The sequence below is a fragment of the Heterodontus francisci genome, chromosome 10 (genome assembly GCF_036365525.1).
Source record: "Heterodontus francisci isolate sHetFra1 chromosome 10, sHetFra1.hap1, whole genome shotgun sequence".
Lineage (NCBI taxonomy): Eukaryota > Metazoa > Chordata > Chondrichthyes > Heterodontiformes > Heterodontidae > Heterodontus > Heterodontus francisci.
This window is the reverse complement of record NC_090380.1, coordinates 93906229-93928609: the sequence shown is the minus strand read 5'-3', so window position 1 is coordinate 93928609 and position 22381 is coordinate 93906229. Positions and strand designations below refer to the sequence as shown.

Sequence of the window (22381 nt, the reverse complement as noted above, 5' to 3'; positions counted from 1 at the left end):
AGATGAGAAATAGGAAGGAGCCAAGGCAAGATCCTTGGGAGACTTGGGAACTCCCTTCCTACACTGTAGGTGTACCTACCCCACATGGACTGCAGCGGTTCAAGAAGGCAGCTCACCACCACCTTCTTGAGGACAGTTAGGGATGGGCAATAAATGCTGGCCTAACCAGCGACGCCCACATCCCAGGAACAAATTTTAAAAAAAGACACCAGAGGCAATGGTGTGGAGCAGGAAGAGAAGCCATTGCAAGTGATTCTCTGGCTACGATTAGCAAGAATGGAACCAGAAGAGAGCAGTCCTACCCTGCTGGATGACAGTGGAGAGGTGTTGGAAGAGGATGGTGTGGTCAACACTGTCAAAGGCTGCAGACAGGTTGAGAAGGACGAGGAGGGAAAGTTTACCTTTGTCACAGTTACGTGGGATGTCATTTGTGACTTTGATAAGAGCCGTTTCAGTGCTGTGGCAGAAACCTGATTGGAGGGATTCAAACATGGAGTTCCGGATTTGGAAAGCAACACGTTCAAGGACTTTAGAGAGGAAAGGGAGGTTGGAGATAGGACGGTAGTTTGCAAGGACTGTGGGGTCAAGGGTTGTTTTTTTGAGGAGAGGGGTGATGACAGCAGATTTCAAGGAGAGAGGGACAACATCTGCAGAGAGAGAGCCTTAACGATATTAGCTAACATGGGGACCAAGAGGGTAAGTTGGGTGATGAGCAGATTAGTGGGTTTAGGATCGAGGGAGCTGGAGGTGGGTCTCATGGGCAAGATGACCTCAAAGAGGGCATGAGGGGAGATAAGAGAGAAAGTAGAGAAAGATGCGAGTTCAGAGTTTGGGTAGAGGGAAGCATTAAAGGAAGTTCGGCCATGTAGGCTAGTGGAAAGGAGGGACCTGACAGAGGCAGCTGATCAGATGGTGTCAAACTTAGTGGCAAAGAAGTCCATAAGAATCTGTCACTTATTGTTGGAGGTGAGGGTGGAGGGGACAGGAGAGAGGGGTTTAAGAAGACGGTATGCTGTAGAGAAACAAAACCTGCAAAATAGTGTAAAATGGCCTTGAATACAAACCTATGATCAAAACTACCGCTTCAAGGGGACCTGAAAAATTACATTCTGTTTTATTACCTTGGATTTCAGGATTTTTATTTGTGTTTTAGATCACATACTACAATTCAGTTTGTTTTTCTCTGTAAACTGATGCCCACTGATTGTTGTTTCCAATTCAGATGTTAGTCATCTTAATTCTTTTTGATCGTGGCAATAAAAACAAGCATGATGGGTTCCCAAAATCCCATAGCAATAGATCCCATGGATCCTCAAGAGTGTTGTTCCACTCATTTCATCGTTGGTTCCTTAACCATGGACTGCAACTGCCCATGGACAGGATTCTCTCCATTCCTTCACTTATAGGCTTGTCTTGTATTTGAACTTGGATTATGGGACCCCGATGACTGAGCTGGCTCCTGGCATTTAAGTTGTTAAAACCATTTTCTGTAGCCTAATGGAGCTCTTGGATCCAGGAGAAACTGGACAAAGGGCTCTTGGAATCTGAATGCAAAAGACAATATAAAAAGAGCTTTAGTGAAGCTATTCACTATCTCCTCACTCTCATCAGTTGGAATGTAATACATTTATGGAATCATATACTTTCCATTCACACCTCTTTCAGTCGCATTGTAAGGAAGTAGGAAGACAGCGCTACTGAACGGAGGCTGAATTGATATTGCCTGTTTTACACTCTAACCCGAAGTCGATATTACCCCTGAGAATTCCAACACTCTGTTTCTCTAGGACATTGAGCCATTTGAGATAGGTTATAACTTGGGGTGAATGTTATCCTGCTCTTTTTGTTCCACCTTCATGTCTGCCACAACTGCCTCATCCTTTTTTCTCTTTCTCTGTCTCTCTTTCCCTTGTTCTTTCTCATTTTCTCTCCTTCCCTTGCCCCTTTGCTTTTCTCAAGCAGATTTATAGCACCGAGTTCAATGGCAGCATATAATGGGAACGGCTCAGTGCTACTCGTGCTGGAGGAAAAGGCAACCATCTCAAGGGATGCTGTTCAACTGTAACCTGTCAGTAGGAAAATGCTGCCTGTTTTTCTGGCCACGATTGCTTCGGCCAACAGTGGGATTTATGTGTCACTGGTCTGTATACAGTCTCTCTTACCTGTGGGAAGGTCCAATGACCAGTTACAACTTTCAAAGAACTCCAGATACATAAATTTAAACATTTGCAGCTGTTTCCAAGTTACCACTGATAGCCACTCTGTAATTCATTCTACAGTGTAAGTAAGATGGGTTCTGTGGCCGCAGTTTACCTGACCTGCTTCTATTTAGAATCATAGAGCGATACGGCACTGAAACAGGCCCTTCGGCCCACCGAGTCTGTGCCGACCAACAACCACCTATTTATACTAGTGAATACATACATTTATACTACATTTAATCCCATATTCCCTACCACATCCCCACAATTCTCCTACCACCTACCTACACTAGGGGCAATTTACAATGGCCAATTTACCTATCAACCTGCAAGTTTTTGGCTGTGGGAGGAAACCAGAGTACCCGGCGGAAACCCACGCGGTCACAGGGAGAACTTGCAAACTCTGCACAGACAGTACCCAGAACTGAACCCGGGTCGCTGGAGCTGTGAGGCTGCGGTGCTAACCAATGCACCACTTTGCCGCCCCAGAAGAAGTTCTGTAATGCAACTGATACCTTATTGGACTCAAGGTTCTAGCTTTGCTGCAGGGTATGAATGTGTAAAAGCAAACCTTGAATGAACACGGTGAATATATCTGTGTCACCTGTGGATGTGGTGTGTTTTGGGATGCAGGGAAGCTGCCATTTTGTGCTATGGGAGTGAGTTCAGTGATCCATCCCAAGAATCCTCACATTCCGACCATCCATTTCAACTACAGATACTTTGAAATTGAAGAAGCAGATGGTAAGTGCCCATTATAAATATTCTAAATGGTTTCCAGCAATTCTATCCATGGGTTGCTTTTGTGGCAGCTTAATGGGGCAGTACCAAGATGTGAAGCATATGGGTTATCAGACCAGAGTTTTGAGAGTTTCTTTTTATAAGCACGTTCCTGAGTATTGTTGGCACAGTTGAATTCTAACAGTCTCCTTATCCTTAAGTGTGAAAAGATCAGTAAAGCATTGGGCAATATTGCATATTCCATTGGCAACAGGAGGAAATATGGTATAGTTCTAAAATATTTCAGATCATGCATTGCACAACCTACCATTACATCATTCATGTCCATGGGATTAAATCAACCACTACCTCCTCAGCTTCAAAAGAAAAGCTAATTTTGTAGCTCTAAACTATATATGACATTCTTTTTGAGGCAAACTATGTTTAAAAACAAAAATTCAGTTTAAAATATCTCAGAAAACTAACATTGATGTTTTACACTGGTATAGGGATACATAAAGTTCAATTGTATTTGAGCTTTTTTTTAAACTTTGCTGTTACATATAAAATCTGCCCGTTGGGCAGGTCCTAACTGAAGTCTCACACATGAGATTCCAGAGTCACTTACTAGGAAAGAGTAATTGAGGTTGTTTCTTATTGCCTTCCTCATGGCGTTTATCTTTGTACCTTCTAGATGGGCTGCAACCAAGGTTGGTGATGGGGGAGGGGGTGTCACCTGCACCCATCAGACTCAAGTACCGCTGCTGGCTGTCAATACAGTATTCAAAGCAGTCTTCCCTCGCCAGGACTGTCTATACTGGGCCCAACTTTACCTTTCTGACTCAGAGGTGGGAATACTACCATTGAGTTAGTGAGCACTCTGTCCTGAATCGACTGCCCCACTGGATGTCACTCCAGTATTTAGCGACTGAATTCTAATCTCCGCTCGCTGTGGCAGTTTATAGTGGGGCTTGAACCCTTCACCATCTGACTCAAGAAGTGTGAATGCTACCGCAAAGTGAAAGGCTCTCTCCCATGAAGTGAATAATGTTGTAAATGTAAAATTAATCTTGCTGTCTAGCTACCAGTTTAAGCTTTAAGCATTCTTATTTACTAGGTCAAAAGTCATGGTGGTTTGGTGGGGGTACGGACCTTACCCCTACCTACCTGAATAAGGATGATGCTATCCATTTTCACAAAACTCTCAAAGCGGCCTGTGACAAGCATGATCAAGGTTACTATCCAGCTTTTAAAAAATGGTGAGTCATATGGAAGATGTTGCATCTTGTTTTTTGCAAAGCAATAAGGTAGATTTTTTTTTTTTTTGGTCCCATTGGAAATTCACTCCAAAATGTCTAAATGCTAATGCATAAAGCTGGCCAGAAGTGCTGAGAGTTCATTTGCATAATTAATCAACGCTTCCTGTACAGCTTTGGCCTCGTGTAGGGGAGTAACATAATGAAGAGACTGGGAGATTGTGCTTTGAAGATAAGTGACTGCATGAAGCTAAAATCCTTGAGCATTGCAAAGGCTCAGAGGGCATATTGACCAGTTGGCTATCTTTACTACGACTGAGGGTGGGAGGGAAAAGAAGTCCCAGAAAGAGCAGAAAAAACTGGCAGGTAAAGATGAGGAAAATAGACATCAGTTGTGGAGGCATGAAAAGGAGCTGCAGAGCCATTTGGTTCAAATACAAGCACTTTGTGGGTTTTATTTGTATATTCTTGATTGACAGCTTTTTTGATTTCAAGACAAATATTTGAATTTTCTTTGAAATGGTCATTTTATATTTCAAAGATAATTTCCAAATTGTGTAGTCCCTTTGAAGCTATCATAAAAAGGGCTGGGGGGGCGAGGGGTGCAAGGGGTTGTAAAGAGAAAGAGACAGAGAGATGCCATCAAAAATTCAAGGAACAGTCAGCAACAAATCACAAAAGAAAAAAATGGGGATATCCTCAAAATGCTGCCACAAATCTTCCATTAGAATCATAGAGTGGTTACAGCACAGAAGGAGGCCATTCAGCCCATCGTGTCTGTGACAGCTCTCTGCAAGAGCATCTTGGCTAATTCCACTCCCCTGCCTTTTCCCCATAACCCTGCAATTTTTTTCTCTTCAGGTGCTTATCCAATTCCATTTTGAAAGCCTCGATTGTATCTGCCTCCACCACCCTCTCGGGCAGTGCCTTCCAGATGCATGAAAAGAAAAAGTTTTTCCTCGTGTCACCGTTGTTTTTTTTTTTACCCATCACCTAAATCAGTGTCCTCTGATTTTCGACCCTCCCATCAATAGTTTCTCTCCATCTACTCTGTCTAGACCCCTTACGATTTTGAGCACTTCTAGTAAATCTCCTTGGAGAAGATTGAGAACAAAATCCCAGCTTTTCAAATCTTTTCACTTAACTGAGTCCCTCATCTCTGGAACCACTCTCATGAATCTTTTCTGCACCCTCTCTAAAGTCTTCACATGCTTCCTGAAGTGTGGTGCCCAGAACTGGACACAACCCTACAGTTGAGACTGAGCCAGTGTTTCATACAGGCTCTTTGTAACTTACTTGCTTTTGTACTCTATGCCTCTGTTTATAAAGCCCCGGATCCCATATCCCTTTTTAGCCACTTTCTCAACCTACCCTGCACCTTCAATGATTTGTGCCTATATATCCCCCAGATTTCACTGTTCCTGCACTCCTTTTAGAACTGTACCTTTTAGTTTATATTGCCTCTCCTTGTTCTTCCTACCAAAATGTACCACCTCAAACTGCTCTGCATTAAATTTCATTTGTCACATGTCCGTCCATTTCACCAGCCTGTCTATGTTCTCTTGAAGTCTTTCACAATCCTTCTTACAGTACACAATACTACCAAAGTTTTGTGACATCTGCAAATTTTTAAATTGAATAGTGCTGTTTTAAATTCACTTCCATTAGCAGCATAGTCTCTAGCAACCCTGGATGCCTATTTTATATGGCTGTTCGGATAAAGCTGTGCTATTTCAGCATAAAAATTCTCAAATTTTGATATCACATAAATTTGTTTTTTTTTATATGGATGTCCTGGGGGGCACTTCCAGATGTCTTGTAAAATCCTACTGCATTATTCGCCGCATGTCAAATGGCATAATTGATCACTCCATTTTACAATTGGTTACTCCCACATTCCACTCATTTATCAAATCTTAAATATGTTGCTTCCCAGCTCCATGCCTATCTGTCCCAAATTGGTTTGGATCCCTCCAGTCTGCTTTTTTTCCTATTATAGCACTGACACTGACTTGGCCAAAGTCACAACTGACCTCTCTGATGGTAACTGCGGCGTGTTACTGTCTCCTAAAGCTCACTGCAGCATTTGACACAGCTGTTCTCCTCTCATTTTTCCTCCACTGCTCAACTCCATCGTACTACTCTTCTGTGGTTACACTCTTACCTATCTGAATCCTTATGCATCTCCAGCAACAGCTTCTCTCTCCCTGCACGGTCTCCTTTGGGATCTGTCAAGAGTCTATCCTTAGTCTCTTCCTCTTCCTTATCTGCATACTGCGCTCAGTGACCTTGTCTGGCAATGATGTATGCCAATGATGCCCCAGCTGTCGTCCACTTCTCAATCCCATGACCACCTCTGTCTGACATCAAGTTATGCATAAATTAAGACCACTTCCTAGTGAACATCAGGAAGGCTGAAGCCATAGTTTTAGCCCCCCACCACAAGCACCGTATACTTGCCATTGACTTCAGTGTCAGTGTTGTTGCTTGGTAATTAAGTCTTGTCACACTGTTTAAAAATGTATTTACACTGGAATGGACAATTCCTAACTTTCTGTGGTGAGTTCAGTGTGTATATATCACATAAGTACAGCAACTTCATTCCGGTGCATGTGTTTCAAAGCTGAGTTTCTCTGCGAGATGTCAGTATAGCACAACTTGTGGAGAAGCAACGCAACTCAGCAACTTCTTGATTTCCGTGTTTCCCGGCCCATCTGTGGTGACTGGAAGTTGTTGTCAGATTTACACTTTAATAAACTATGAGCACTGATAGCCTCACTGTTCTTTCTACTGTAAAATCTGGGCAAGTGCATTATGAATATCTTCACTTTGTTTCCTGAAAGGCTGCTGTCTTTAAATTTGTTTAAAATTCAAAACTACATGTGCACACTCCGAGGAAGGTTTCGATTAACCTTCAAGCCTGAAGTTGTGCAGCCAAGACACATTGATAAGAGTCAGTTGAATGACTGAGCATTTTTGTGACTTATAAGATTATGCCTGAGCTTTGTATGTGAAAGCAGATCAAAATGAGGAGTTCTTATCAGGACCACACAGAAGGATTATAGTGCAATTCTTGGCATTTTTTTTCAATTACTTATCATTTTGTAGTGGGTGTGCCAATCTGTTCAAACATGATTTCTTGTGTGCACCCCATTGTTTGAAAAGCCTGGATTGCAACTCCAAAGCCAGAATTTTCTGATTGCGTCCATCCTAGTGGAAAATTTGGCATAGAGTTTCACGATGCCTGGTCTCTGCTCATTACTGCATCCTCGCCATATTCTACTATCATTACTGATGGTTGCAGGAAACATCTAACCAATTTTGGGCAATTCCAATCAAATAAAGCAGAAATAACATCCAGTGCACCATTTTCTATAATTTCCATTTTTCTGCACTTTTTTTTCCTTTTTATACAAGAAAGATATCCAGTTTGCCAGGTGCTATGGCAATGGTGGAAAGCAATTTAAAAGCCAACCATAAACATGGATTTCTGACTTGTCTCTTCCTGTTACCAATTACCATAAGATTTGTCTTTGTGCAATGTGCTATTGACTTGATATATTTGTCCCAAACCATTTTAGAGAGTGCAATAGGTTTCACAGTAGGAATCTCCATGTATCTTTGCCTCTTTGAGGCAGTGGAAGAGCAGCATTGGAGGGAAGGCTGTCTGGTCAGCCAGCACCGGAAGTGTATGGCACCAATCTGCCAGTACCCATGTTCTAGATTTTGTAGAAGCACACATTTTGCATTTTTCTTACAAGTATTGTGTCTGCAGAGACTTCTTTTTACACTGAGTTATGATACAAGTTTTGCAGCAATGTGCCTACAACAACTTTAATGCCATAAATATAAGATAGTCATAGCCAATAAGGAATTCAGAAGAAAATTCTTTACCCAGAACCTGGAACTCACTATCACATGGAATGGTTGAGGTAATGAGCATAGATGCATTTAAGGGGAAACTGGATAAGTACATGAGGGTGAAAGGAATAGGTCGAGATGAAGTAATGAGAGGAGCTTTGTATGGAGCATAGACCAGTTGGGCTGAAAGGCCTGTTTCTGTGCTGTAAAGTTCTATGCAACGATAATTTTAATGAGAAGCCATATTATGTGTGTGTCTGCTTCATACTATGGTGCTTTCCTTTGATGCTAGTTTATGAAGACCAGTCAACGTAGGACTTCACGAGTGACTTGTGTATGAATAAATTTCTTCAAAGTTTGTGTTGTAAATGAAGAAATGTTTGGGCCTGTGCAGTTTTCCAAATGATGTGCAATATTTTGGGAATAAATCGCAAATATTATCTTTAATTTTGGCACCATTCGTTTAATACTCCAGAGTTAATAAAATTATGATCAGATTGTACACTAGATAAATGTATGATGGTTTTGAGAGAGAAAGAGAGAAGAATTAGGAATGTATATTAATGAGTATTTTAACAGTTTTTTTTTTTCTCCCACTCTGCCAAATAAAGGTGTGATAATTATTTTTTTATCAAGCATCGTGGGGAGCGGAGAGGAGTGGGTGGCATATTTTTTGATGACTTGGATTCCCCCTCAGCAGAAGGGCTCTTCAAATTTATATGTAGCTGTGCTAAGGCTGTAGTTCCTTGCTATATTCCCATTGTGAAGAAGCACCTGCATGACTCATATACGCCAGAAGAAAAAGCATGGCAGCAACTTCGGAGAGGCAGGTGGGTTGAATGATATCCTAAAAAAAAATTGCCTATTGCAGAAGCTGATCATTTATTTTGTGATATCTTAAGGATCAGTTTATTATCTATAGGCATGGAGGACAAAAAATATTAAAATTGTCCAGATTCTGCACCTTTCACAGCTATAGAGGACCACTGTCATAGCAAATAGTACATAAGCAATGGGAATTTTGGAAATATATTACTTCATTTGATAATTTTTTTTCAGGACAATATTTAGTTGTATAATAGCTGTTGACAGTCATCTTTTTACTGGATAATTCTTGGTAATAGGCTTCCTCCTTCTTTCCACAAGCAAACTCATCAGATGTTTCTATTGATGGAAGCTGATAGATGTGAATCTTAACTTTATCTAATTCAAATCTAAATAGGAGAAAGGAAGAATTTTTAGGAAATGGAAACATCAGTGTTTTTTTTTACCCCCTTGGGCCTGACGAGAGCAGAGCAAATGGAAGGTTAAAATAAAGGCAGATTACTCATTTCCATGCACATGCCTCACTCCTGTCCACCTCTATTTTAACTGTCAGGTTTTGGAAGGAGTTGAAAGCACTCTCCTCAGGCAGCCGAGGACTTCATAATTATGTAATGTTGGGGGTCCCATGATACAATTAGGATCCCAGTGCAGTTTTAACTGTGGGTTGCATTGAGTGCCAGACTTGCCGGAGAATTCTGGTGGCAAGCAGGAGCGATGCCAGAAAAGGCCCTGGAAGGAAAGCTTTTTTTTTTCAAAGAAAGGTTTCCTTGTGGACCAGCAGGAGGAGAAGTGCTCCCCCAGGCTGCATATCAAGTATCATGTTGTTATGGAGACCTTGGGCCTTAGCTGCCCAGGCTTGCTTCCCAGCCTCCACCACACCCACCGCGAGCATCTCCTGACCACCTTTTAACCACTTACCTCAGTGCTGGGGCCCATTTCCTCAGCTCCTCAGTGGCACCCTCCTGCTCCCGCACAATGGTTATCTAGTGATTCCTGTCAGCTTCGGGAGGGAATCCGACCTCAAAAATAGAATGAGGCTTAGCAGTTAAAATCTTGCATGCTCAGCTCGGGTTTCCCACGGCCCACACGCCCTCTGAGTTAACATGAATGCTAATGTGTTGATATTTTAACTTTGCGTCTCTCCCTTCAGTGCGGTTGGGATGGAAACTCATTTCTTTGGTTGTCAATATTATATACCTCAACTTGTAATATGGCCTAAGAGTAATTGGTGCTGACACTGGATCCAAAGGGGAAAAGTGTTAATATCTTCCTTCACCACTGCAAGAACAAAGGGAGATTTGGCATTTACAGAACTGAAAGACAACCCAATCTGCTGTTAGAAATATAGGGGTGTTTTATGCTTCTGTCAAAGTACAAGTGGGTTTATCAGAGTGTGAGAGTGATAGTTTAAAATGCTGTATATTCACATGAAGTCTACACATTTATCAACCAGCTGACGTTTGGTTTATGTTGCCCTCAGCAATTCAAGCTAACAACTTGGTTAAAGCTGAAAATGAAGTCAAGTGGAATTGAGAATTTGATCTAACTATTTCATCAACAGCAGCTTCTGCACAGGCGATGTGATCAGTAACATGTCATTCAGGTTTTTTTAAAACTTCAGTTCTTCTCACATTTAAGTCATCTATTCTGGGACTGACTGGTAAATTTCCAACTTTAGTTGGGGTTTTCCAAAATCGGCAGTGAACTTAAAAGCAGTGGCATTTCTTAGCAATTTGCCATCAACTTTTCACTTATGAAAGGAGAATGATTCCTGTTTCTTGAGAATGAATCGTGAGGAAGGTACCTAATGAGCTACAAGTCGTTTTTGTTCTGATGTTGAGGCTGGGATTTTTAGGTCTGTTATACTTCATAAAGTGTTTAACTAGCAATTATTGGAACACAGTTATAGGTGAATTAAGAAAGCTTACTTGATGCATATTTTATTACTCCTGCCTTCTCCTATCCACTTTCATAAATAAAATATCTTTTTCACCAAACATCGTGGGGAGCAGAGAGGAATGGGTGTCATCCATGGGCATGATGCACTGTTTTGGTAGGCACAGGAAGTTCCCTTCAGAAGAAAGGAACTTCATTTAAAAATTGTAATAAGAAGGAATGTCATCGTATAACTCTCCCCACAATCTCCTAGATGCAAGATTTTAATGCTTTCATCAGTATACCCATGTATAGTGGCCATACAGGATTAATAGACAGGTGTTTGATGCAGAAGGATTGATTTAAAGGGTCGGAGGAAACAATGTCCTTCAAGACCAGTAATTGGTCTGTGTTTTATGTGCATTTTTGACGCACCAGTTGGTGAGAAAGCTTTGTACCCTCTTGCAGCCCTGCTCAGTTTCTAGAAATTTTAATCAAAGGAGATCCCTGGTAATCTTGTTTTATTAATAATTGTTTGAGGAGGAGGAGGAGGAGGAAGAAGGATAATAGCAAGTTGCCATCACCAACCCGCAAACATGCAACAAAAGAACATAAATAGGTGCAGGAGTAGGCCATTCAGCCTCTTGAGCCTGCTCTGCCATTCAGTAAGATCATGGCTGATCTGATCTTGGCCTCAACTCCACGTTCCTGCCTGTCCTCCATAACCCTTGACTCCCTTGTAGATCATCACATCATTCTGACTTAGACCTATATCGCCATTCCTTCACTGTTGCTGGGTCAAAATCCTGAAACTCTCTTCCTAACAGCACTGTGGGTATACCTACACCAGGTGGACTGCAGTGGTTCACGAAGGCGGCTCACCAACACCATCTCGAGAACAATTTGGGATGGGCAACAAATGCTGGCTTTGCCAGTAACGCAGACATCCCATGAAAGAATAAAACAAAACTGTCTAGCTCAACCTTGAATATATTCAATGACCTGCTCTCTGGGGTAGAGAATTCCAAAGATTCACAACCCTCCGAGTGAAGAAATTTCTCCTCATCTCAGTTCTAAATGGCCTACCCCTTATCCTGACACCATGACCCCTAGTTCTAGACACCCCAGCTAGAGGAAACAGCCTTTCCACTTCTACCCTTCTCAAGGAAGAAAAATACTTAGCTGGAGTTGTCCAAGGGATGATGTGCATAGGCTACGATTCACAAGGGAGGCAGTGGCAGAGTTGTATCTCACATTTTATTTAACATTCAGCTATACTCTACCACAAATGTGGCATTGTCAGTGGCTGTGAAGATTATGCCTTTTATGCCTCATGCTTATTCTAGACTACTGTCTAATGAGAGAACACCACCAAGAGTCAAACAGGACAACACTTTAGTACAGTACAGAGATTGTCACATTAAACTGTCGTCCCAGAAATAAAGATAGTTTTCTTTGTGTCCTTGCTGCCATTCACCAGCAAAGCAAGTTAACCGTTCATTTTTTAATTTGTATTGTTGGGGGCCTTGGATATTAGCTGTCATGATTCCCTGCAAAACAGCAATAGGCTGTTAGAGGGCGAAGCATTTGCTGCAACTTTCAGCCAGAAGTGCTGAGTTGATGATCCATCTCGGTGTCCTCCTGAAGTCCCCAGCAGCACAGATACCAGTCTTCAGCCAATTCACTTGGCGTGATATCAAGAAATGGCTGAAGGCACTGGATACTGCAAAGGCTATGGGCCCTGACAACATTCCGGCAATAGTACTGAAGACCTGTGCTCCAGAACTTGCTGCGCCCCTAGCCAAGCTGTTCCAGTACAGCTACAACACTGGCATCTACCCGGCAATGTGGAAAATTGCCCAAGTATGTCCTGTACACAAAAGGCAGGACAAATCCAACTCGGCCAATTACCGCCCTTTCAGTCTACTCTCAATCATCAGTAAAGTGATGGAAGGTGCCGTTGACAGCGCTATCAAGCGGCACTTGCTTAGCAATAACCTGCTCAGTGACGCTCAGTTTGGGTTCCGCCAGGGCCACTCAGCTACTGCCCTCATTACAGCCTTGGTTCAAACATGGACAAAAGAGCTAAACTCAAGAGGTGAGGTGAGAGTGACTTCCCGCGACATCAAGGCGGCATTTGACTGAATATGGCATCAAGGAGCCCTAGCAAAACTGGAGTCAATGGGCGTCAGGGGAAAACTCTCCCCTGGTTGGAGTCGTACCTAGTGAAAAGGTAGATGGTTGTGGTTGTTGGAGGTCAATCATCTCAGTTCCAGGACATCACTGCAGGAGTTCCTCAGGGTAGTGTCCAAGGCCCAACCATCTTCAGCTGCTTCATCAATGACCTTCCTTCAATCATAAGGTCAGAAGTGGGAATGTTGACTGATGATTGCACAATGTTCAGCACCATTCGTGACTCCTCAGATACTGAAGCAGTCCGTGTAGAAATTCAGCAAGCCCTGGACAATATCCAGGCTTGGGCTGATAAGTGGCAAGTAACATTCGTGCCACACAAGTGCCAGGCAAGGACCATCACCAACAAGAGAGAATTTTAACCATCTTCCCTTGACATTCAATGGCATTACCATCGCTGAATCCCCCAATATCAACTTCCTAGGGGTTACCATTGACCAGAAACTGAACTGGATTAGCCATATAAATACCGTGGCTACAAGAGCAGATCAGAAGCTAGGACTCCTGCGGCGAGTAACTCACCACCTGACTCCCCAAAGCCTGTCCACCATCTACAAAGCCCTCTCACAGACCAACATAGATCAAGGTATTTTCTAACCAAGTAGCATAGGTGTCTTTTGGACTATTCAAGACAAAATAATATATATAATGTGAAAAACAACCTTTTTCTAAAACTCATGAGAATGCACATTACTTCTAACGCCAGAGGTGTCAAAAAACCTTTACAAATTTTCTGTGGAAAAATGATGATAGAATCCTGAAAGATAAGGGCCAGAATCTTATGCCACCCCAGCTGGTCAGATGGTGGCGTGGGGGTGGCGTAAAATTGATCGGCAGGCTCCGTGAGGCCTAACCGCCCCGATTCCACCTCCGATCAATTTTATAGAGGTCCGGTGCGGGGCGGGGGGGTGAGAAGCGGCCACTTAAGGGCCCTCACCCGCCTCCATGGGTATTTTACCTGTGGCAAGCGGGTGTGCTGGGGACATGAAAGGCCGTTCAGCTATAGCTGTCAGCCTTTCCGCACACTGGAGTGGGGGGGTGGTGGGCCTGGAAATCGGGCACAGGGTGCCCGATTGAGGACCACCCCCGCCTCCTAACCCAACTCCGGGATCCAAGACGCCTCTCTCCCCCCAAACGACCATCCTAGCCTCACCAGGGCACGACCGATTCCCCGGTGAGGCTGCCCGAACTTACCTTTTGTCCCAGTTACATTGCGTCCTCCTCAGTCGGCTGGGCTGATGTCTCAGCAGTGGCCGCCGCTCCCGGTGGAGCTGCTGAGACTAAGAGCTGCCAGCCCGCTGACTAGCTGGCAGCTCACTGAGGCAGGTCCTCCTCCCTCAAGTGGGTGGAAGTCTCGCCTTAGGCCAAATAAAGCCTGGGGATCCATAAAATACGGGACAGATCCCCAGGCTGGGCAGGAGCAGGATCGGCACCGACATTTACGTCTGAGCCCGGCTCCCGCCCGCCCAGCGTAAAATTCCGGCCAACGTTTGTAATGACCAGTTAGTAGGCTTGGGGGGATAGTGGTGGCATCTTTAGTAAGTGTATTGCGAGTGGATTTGTATGTGACCTGAGCTATATTTGAATGATGGTTGAGAGATAAGTTGTAATAGAGTTTTTCTACAGAAATATTTTTACAATTCAAAAAAAATTGTTGCGGTTTGTGAGCATCTTCCAAAGTTTTCTAGGTACTGATAGTATCTGCCATTTCCCAGAATGTAGGGAGTTGTTGCACCATTGTTCCATTTATATTAGCAAGTCATTAGTCCCAACAGCAGCCCTTCAGCTGAACAGTCATGACTGGCCTTGTTGGCTAAGGAAGGAAACTGAAATGTATCGAATATAAATAGAAAGTAATGAGCAATGTAACTTTTGCAGTTTAAGTATTTTAATATAATAAGGGCTGACTTTTCCGCTTCAAGCTAAGTTTAAGCTAATACCTCATGTGCTGGTGCAAAGCTAATCAGTCATGCAACGAGCTGACTTGAAAGAAAAAGACTTGCATTTATATAGCGCCTTTCACAACCACCAGACATCTCAAAGCGCTACAGCCAATGAAGTACTTTTGAATTGTAGTCAGTGTTGTAATGTAAGAAAACATGGCAGCCGGTATGTGCACATCAAATTCCCACAAACAGCAATGTGATAATGAGCAGATAATCTGTTCTTGCTATTATTAATTGTTTAGTTAATTGTGTCAAGTGTCAGCTGTGGCTCAGTTGGTAGCACTCTTGCCTCTGAGTCACAAGGTTCCAGATTCAAGTCCCACTCCAGAACTGGAGCACAAAAATCAAGGCTGACACTCCACTGCAGTACTGGGGGAGTACTCTACTGCTGGAGGTGCTGTCTTTTGAATGAGGCATTAAACCAAGGCCCCATCTGCCTGCTTGGGTGGATGTAAAAGATCCCATGGTATTATTTTGAAGTAGAGCAGGGAAGTTATCCCCAGTGTCCTGGCCAATATTTATTATTTTTTTAAATTTAGAGATACAGCACTGAAACAGGCCCTTCGGCCCACCGAGTCTGTGCCGACCAACAACCATCCATTTATACTAATCCTACATTAACCCCATATTCTCTACCACATCCCCACCATTATAGGGGCAATTTACAATGGCCAATTTACCTATCAACCTGCAAGTCTTTGGCTGTGGGAGGAAACCGGAGCACCCGGCGGAAACCCACGCAGACACAGGGAGAACTTGCAAACTCCGCACAGGCAGTACCCAGAACCGAACCCAGGTCGCTGGAGCTGTGAGGCTGCGGTGCTAACCACTGTGCCGCCCATCCCTCAATCAAAGTCAGAAAAGCAGATTATCCGGTTATTACCACATTGCTGTTTGTGGAAGCTTGCTGTGCGCACATTGGCTGTCAGATTTCCTACATTACCCACTGACTACGCGTTGCAAAGTACTTAAATAAAAACAAGAAATGCTGGAAATACTCAGCAGGTCTGGCAGCATCTGTGGAGAGAGAAGCAGAGTTAACGTTTCAGGTAAGTGACCCCTCATCAGAACTGGCAAAGGTTAAAAATGTAATAGGTTTTAAGCAAATAAAGCAAGGGTGGGGCAAGAGATAACAAAAGTATAAGTGTTGATAGGACAGGGTCACAGAGAATAACTGAATAGAAGGTCATGGAGCAAAGGCAAATGGTATGTTAATGGTGTGTTGAAAGACAAAGCGTTGGTGCAGAGAGGGTGTTAATGGACAAAAAAATGAACAGCCCTGGCCCAAAGCACAATCATGAAAAAAACAGTGGGCAGGCACATAGTAAGAAAAATGAATGATGAAACAAACTAAAATAAAATAAAAAGAAAAAAATAACAAAGTAAAAAGGGGGGCCAGTCATGCTCTGAAATTATTGAACTCAATGTTCAGTCCAGCAGGTTGTAGCGTGCCTAATGGGTAAATGAGATGCTGTTCCTCGAGCTTGCTTTGATGGTCACTGGAACACTGCAGCAAGCCCAGGACAGATATGAGGGTATGAGAGCGGGGGGTGGGGGTTGTTGAAATGGCAAGCAGCCGGCAGCTCGGGCTTCTTAATTGGCTGCAAAGTGTGTTGAGATGCCCGCTGGTCATGAAAGGCGCTATATAAATGTGAGCTATCGTTATTTTCATGCACGTGCCTTATCTTAAAGGGAGACAGCTTGTGAATGACCTGCACGGTACTTTCATAGTTGCTGTGCACTGTGCACACGTGCAGCTTAGAAGGAACTTTGTCTGGGCACGGGTGCAAAAGACAGCAGACTTTAAGGAAGCTGATAGGGCAAGACTACCCAACAGTAACGCATTAGATAGATGCCCCAAAATTGCATGCCACGAATGGTGTCTTTTAACCTCATCTGAAAAGCAATTTATTGTGGACCATGGTCGGGTAGATTGCACCAATGTTTTCTTCCGTCACACATAACCCTACCATCTATCTTTTTTTCATTTTTCTGTTTGCCTTCATAATACACCTTTTCTATCTTGTGCACCATTGGCCTAGTACAGGGATTGGCAACCTGCAGCTCCGGAGTGGCTGCCAACCTTTTCCTGTTGGATCGCATGAACAAGAAACATTTTTAAAAATTAAGTCATGAAAAGTAAGAGCCCTGTTTTTATTGTGGGAATAGAAGGCTAATCATTTGCTGAACTTTACAGTTTCAAATGATTATTTTAACAAACAACATCATTGTGCTCCAAATAAACCTGTTTGAGTAGTATAGCTACACCGTGGTTACAGATAATGCCTTTGGTTCAAGGAACAGGTTTAATGTTTGTGACCACTATTGTTTCTAATATAGCTGAGATGATGCATTATTCTGAATGTGCCATTAGAAGCTGTTTTTTATCACTACAATCAATAGCTGAAAAAATTGTCTTAAATCTACGCACCATAAGTTAAAGTTTGTTTTAAAGATGACTTTACTGTCAAAATTACAGTTTAGAAAAAAAGTGAAAAAACACGTTAATTCAGAGGTAGGTCTATTTTAATTTCCTTTATTTCCGTATTGATACATAAATTCAGTACATGTATTTTGTTTCTTAGAATGCACTATTTGCATATATACCAGGGACACATGGCAAATTGCCAAATATTTGGTTTAGAGATGCTGAATTTTCATCTTGCTGCTCCCAATAGTTTTTATTTTAAGCAGTTTTTTTTAATAGGCTGCTCAGGTAAAAAAAATAGGTTGCTGACTCCTGGTCTAGTATATTAAATCCTCAAGGGAAAGATGCAAAAGAGTTCCAATAAGTGGCGCTGTTTGGCAACCATTTGGACAGAGCAGTTGCTGTGAAACCTCTTCTTAATGACGGTTTTCAATATCCATACGTACTTAATTTGAACATACTTAACTCGTGATGTAACATAGTTAACTCAGTAACTCTACAACAGTAGGGTTATTTCAAATGCTAACCCCAGCTGGCAGCAGTGAGAGCAGAGAGGCAGAAAGAGGTGCATAATAGTTCAAAATGATGCTGATTTATTTTCAGCAAATTACTTTTAAAGCTACAGTCCACTGTTGTAGATTTTAGTTATGTTATTCATCATTATGTAGTTAAATTTATGCAGAAAGGCAATACTAGCTTGCATTTTGCTGTAATCTAACATTACCATGATATAAAAAAGCAAAATATTGCTGATGCTGGAAATTGGAAATAAAAACATCAAATACTAGAAATACTTAGCAGATCTGACAGTTGGGGCGGCACAGTGGTTAGCACCGCAGCCTCACAGCTCCAGCGACCCGGGTTCAATTCTGGGTACTGTCTGTGTGGAGTTTGCAAGTTCTCCCTGTGTCTGCGTGGGTTTTCTCCGGGTGCTCCGGTTTCCTCCCACCAACAAAAGACTTGCAGGTTGATAGGTAAATTGGCCGTTATAAATTGCCCCCAGTATAGGTAGGTGGTAGGGGAATATAGGGACAGGTGGGGATGTGGTAGGAATATGGGATTAGTGTAGGATTAGTATAAATGGGAGGTTGATGTTCGGCACAGACTCGGTGGGCCGAAGGGCCTGTTTCAGTGCTGTATCTTTAAATAAATCTGTGGAGAGAGAAACAGAGCTTACATTTCACGTCTGTGACCTTTCATCAGAAGTGTTAACTGTATTTCTCTCTCCATAGATGCTGCCAGACCTGCTGGATATTTCCAGCATTTTCTGTTTTTATTACCATGACATAACCTGAAATTGCTGTTCTGCCTTCCTGGCTGCTAATGTTAGCTCTTTTTTTTTTATTGTGATCTCTTTTTCAGATACGTAGAATTCAATCTAGTTTATGACAGAGGAACAAAGTTTGGTCTTGCAACTCCAGGATCCAGGATAGAAAGCATTCTGATGTCTCTCCCATTGACAGCTAGGTAAGGGTTCATCACAGGTCCTGACTCTCACCATCATTTGTCCATTAACCTTTTAATATTATACTGAGAATTTGGTGACTTAAGCTAAGGGGTTAGATCCATATAGATGGATTAAGTGGAGTTCTGCTGGTTTTAATTAATTTTCTGTTTCTTATTAGTATAGTGTATATACTGCAAGATTCTTGAAGATTGATTATTTTGAATTATTAACAAAAATGTGTCTCGTATTTTACTACTATTTTCCTTACTACTGTCTCCTCATTGATGTCTTCTCAATTGCTGTTACCTAATAGCTAACCTGTGTTCTGTAGCTGTAGTGAAATGACTATAATGATGGAGGGAATGTGACAGTTAAGGTCTCCATTCAATGACGTAATTCTGACTTGGGAGCAAGCAGAAAGTGAATTTTGATGCAAAACTTAGGCAAGGTGATGAAGTGTGGAGATTCGAGAAAGAGGACCAGAAATCAGAGAAGCACATACACAACCAGAAAGTCAAAGAATGTGTTTCATTTCTCTTGCTTTAATAGAGGAAGATGGTGATCAAGACCAATTCAAGCACAATCTTGGAGTGAGAAATTGTACTTTCAGTGCCATTGGTCATACTTTTTTTTGCAATATTGGCTCAAAAATTGCTGTCAAGATAACAGTGAGACTAATGGCCTTATTTGAGTTCAAATGCCACAGTAACTTCAATTGAGGGGTGACGCGCAGAAATCAAAAATTTACTGGTGATGATGCGCCACTCTGCCATCAGCTTCACGAAAGCCGCATCGTGCTGTCTGCCTTCCCATTCAAATGCATTGAGTGGTGTGAATTTCCTGTATTTGCACTGTAGATATAACGCAAACTCATCACAGAAAATTAAATCATCATTCAAGTGCACATGCCCTTTTAATTACTGCTAGTTAACCTCACTGACATTGAAAATTAACCATTACAAGAGTGGAATCCTATTTCCTCATGTTTTAATTGCTGATGGTGTTTTTTAAATTTTTTTTAAAAAAATGTACTTTGTCTTTTTCTTCTCTCTCTTAATCCAATTTTTCTTTTCCTCTCTTTATTTCTCTTAATGTACCTGATTTGACATTGATTTTGCCCACTCTAATTTACACTTCCTTGTTCAAACCTTGTTCATTTCACAGTCCTTTCATCTGATTGGTTAAGGAGATACACAGTTGGTTGTCCTGTTCAGTCAGATCCCAGATACATTGTAAGGTGTATTTCCATCTTGCACTTCCAACAAACTTGCCATACAAAATAACATGGAGATTAAATGGGCAGGGGCAAGTTTAATTACTGGCAGGGGGAGGCAGTGGCGTAGTGGTAATGTCACTGGACCAGTAATCCACAGCCCAGCTAGTGGTGACATGGGTTCGAATGCCACCATGGCAGATGGTGAAATTTGAATTCAGTTAATAAATCTGGAATTAAAACCATGTCTATTGCTGTAAAAACCCATTCTGGTTCACTAATGTCCTTTAGGGAAGGAAATCTGCTGTCCTTACCTGTTCTAGCCTACAAGTGGCTCCAGACCCACAGCAATGTGGTTGACTCTTAAAATGCCCTCTGAAATGGCCTAGCAAGCCATTCAGATCAAGGGCATTAGGGAGGCAATAATTGCTGTCCAGCGACCCCCACAATCTACAAACAAATAATAAAAAAGGTGCTATTCGTTGACCAGTTACAGGAATTTTGGGCCATTAATGACTACTGGAGAAACCATGAAGAGCACAAAGTTATACAAATTTATTAGATTAGATTTTTTTTAGATTAGATTAGATTAGAGATACAGCACTGAAATAGGCCCTTCGGCCCACCGAGTCTGTGCCGAACATCAACCACCCATTTATACTAATCCTACACTAATCCCATATTCCCAACAAACATCCCCACCTGTCCCTATATTTCCCTACCACCGACCTATACTGGTGACAATTTATAATGGCCAATTTACCTGTCAACCTGCAAGTCTTTTGGCTTGTGGGAGGAAACCGGAGCACCCGGAGAAAACCCACGCAGACACAGGGAGAACTTGCAAACTCCACACAGGCAGTACCCAGAATCGAACCCGGGTCCCTGGAGCTGTGAGGCTGCGGTGCTAACCACTGCGCCACCGTGCCGCCCTAAAGTTGCTTTACTTTTCTCAAAGTACAGATGGATGTTAGAACTGCACTTCATTTATGTTCCATGTTCGCTTTTGTCCTGCAGATGGGAATACATGCATAACCCTGCCAAGGGCACAAAAGAGGCAGAAATTATGGAGGTATTGAAAAATCCTAAAGACTGGGTCCATTAATGCAGATAAACAAGACTGTCCCATGTTAAACCTGAAAGTAGAAGTCCTTTTAATTTTCTTTTGCTGCACTGTTTCATAAAATTAATATGTGTAACATTAAACTTAACACAGTGGCTATGTATTCATTGTTTTTTTCATATCAGGGAAATGTGTAGGAAATGTTTTCAGCAGAATTAGATTATTTTTAAATAGTGGACTCAGTTTAAAAAGATAATACATATTTATACTATCTTTTAACTACCATCTGAGGTGATCAGAGATGGACAAAAGCAGTTTCTAAAGACTCAACCTAAGCAAAGACTGAGCAGCAGACTTTGTGTTGTTTTCATTGAGAGGGTTAAAAAAGAAGAGCCATATCTCAGGCAATCATTAAAAGCCTCTGAGACAGTATACATTCTGCCTTAATACAGAATGAGTTCATAATCAAGTGTACTGCCCTTGCATAAATTGTTTTATGTATTGCAAGTTTTATGCCAATTTTTTAAAGCATGTGAACTGTGTTCTATAATAGCAATAAATGGGAGATCAATGGAATTGTGACTGCTTTTAATATGCTGATGTGTTTCTCAAAGAATGTTTTCCTTTATAATCGGTGTGATGTAATTTTTTTTCCAGCAAAGTTAGACTACAGTTTGTATTTATAAAAATGTGGAAAAATTACAAAGAAGAAAGTCAAAAATACTTTTCAGTATATGAGTAGAGATTCAAAGGTTTTATACTGTAGAATCAGTGAAAGCATGAAATTTCTACAGAAAAACATCGCAATAGACAATTGAAAGTTACATTGATACTTTTTCATGCACCTATTTTTATTTCTATGATAGTTTTTGGATCTGTTGATATTCACCAGACAGTGAGATTTTTGAATGGTACATGTACTGAAATGTCAATTATTACAGTGATATTAAAGGCCAAATAACTTTTGATATTTTGATATCATGCTTTATGTTACACACTGTAATAAACTGAGTCATTGTTTTCTTCCTCTGCGTGTCTTTCTTGATTTCATGAATCTTGCATTTTTTTTTTTACAAATGTTGCCCTTTTATACTTGATCAGATTCAAGGCTTATATCACTAGTCCAATATCATAGCTTGCTCTCTCCAGGGCACTTGTGTTCTGGTATTATATGTTTTGGTTATGTATCATTTTGTTTTTCTGTTTATCCTATTATAGAAAACTAGTATTTTAGTGAGATATGCCAATAGTTGTCTATTTGGAATGGCTAATGAAATGACTGGCATCCATTTAAATAGGAGAAGTCTTATGTCTTAGTTTTCATTAACTTGGGAGTTGGCACTATTTTGAAAA

At 41.7% G+C, this 22381-nt stretch overlaps 1 protein-coding gene across 1 annotated transcript in view; it reads left to right on the top strand.

The window, feature by feature from the left end:
• Positions 1-22054, top strand: part of cpox (coproporphyrinogen oxidase) — a 29506-nt gene extending 7452 nt beyond the window's left edge. The window contains exons 3-7 of the mRNA XM_068041063.1: positions 2835-2945; positions 4039-4180; positions 8650-8868; positions 18668-18772; positions 20983-22054. Of these exons, the coding sequence (XP_067897164.1) occupies positions 2835-2945; positions 4039-4180; positions 8650-8868; positions 18668-18772; positions 20983-21070 (665 nt within the window). The 3' untranslated portion in view covers positions 21071-22054. The remainder of the gene's footprint in view (positions 1-2834; positions 2946-4038; positions 4181-8649; positions 8869-18667; positions 18773-20982) is intronic.
• The last annotated feature ends 327 nt before the right edge of the window (positions 22055-22381 follow it).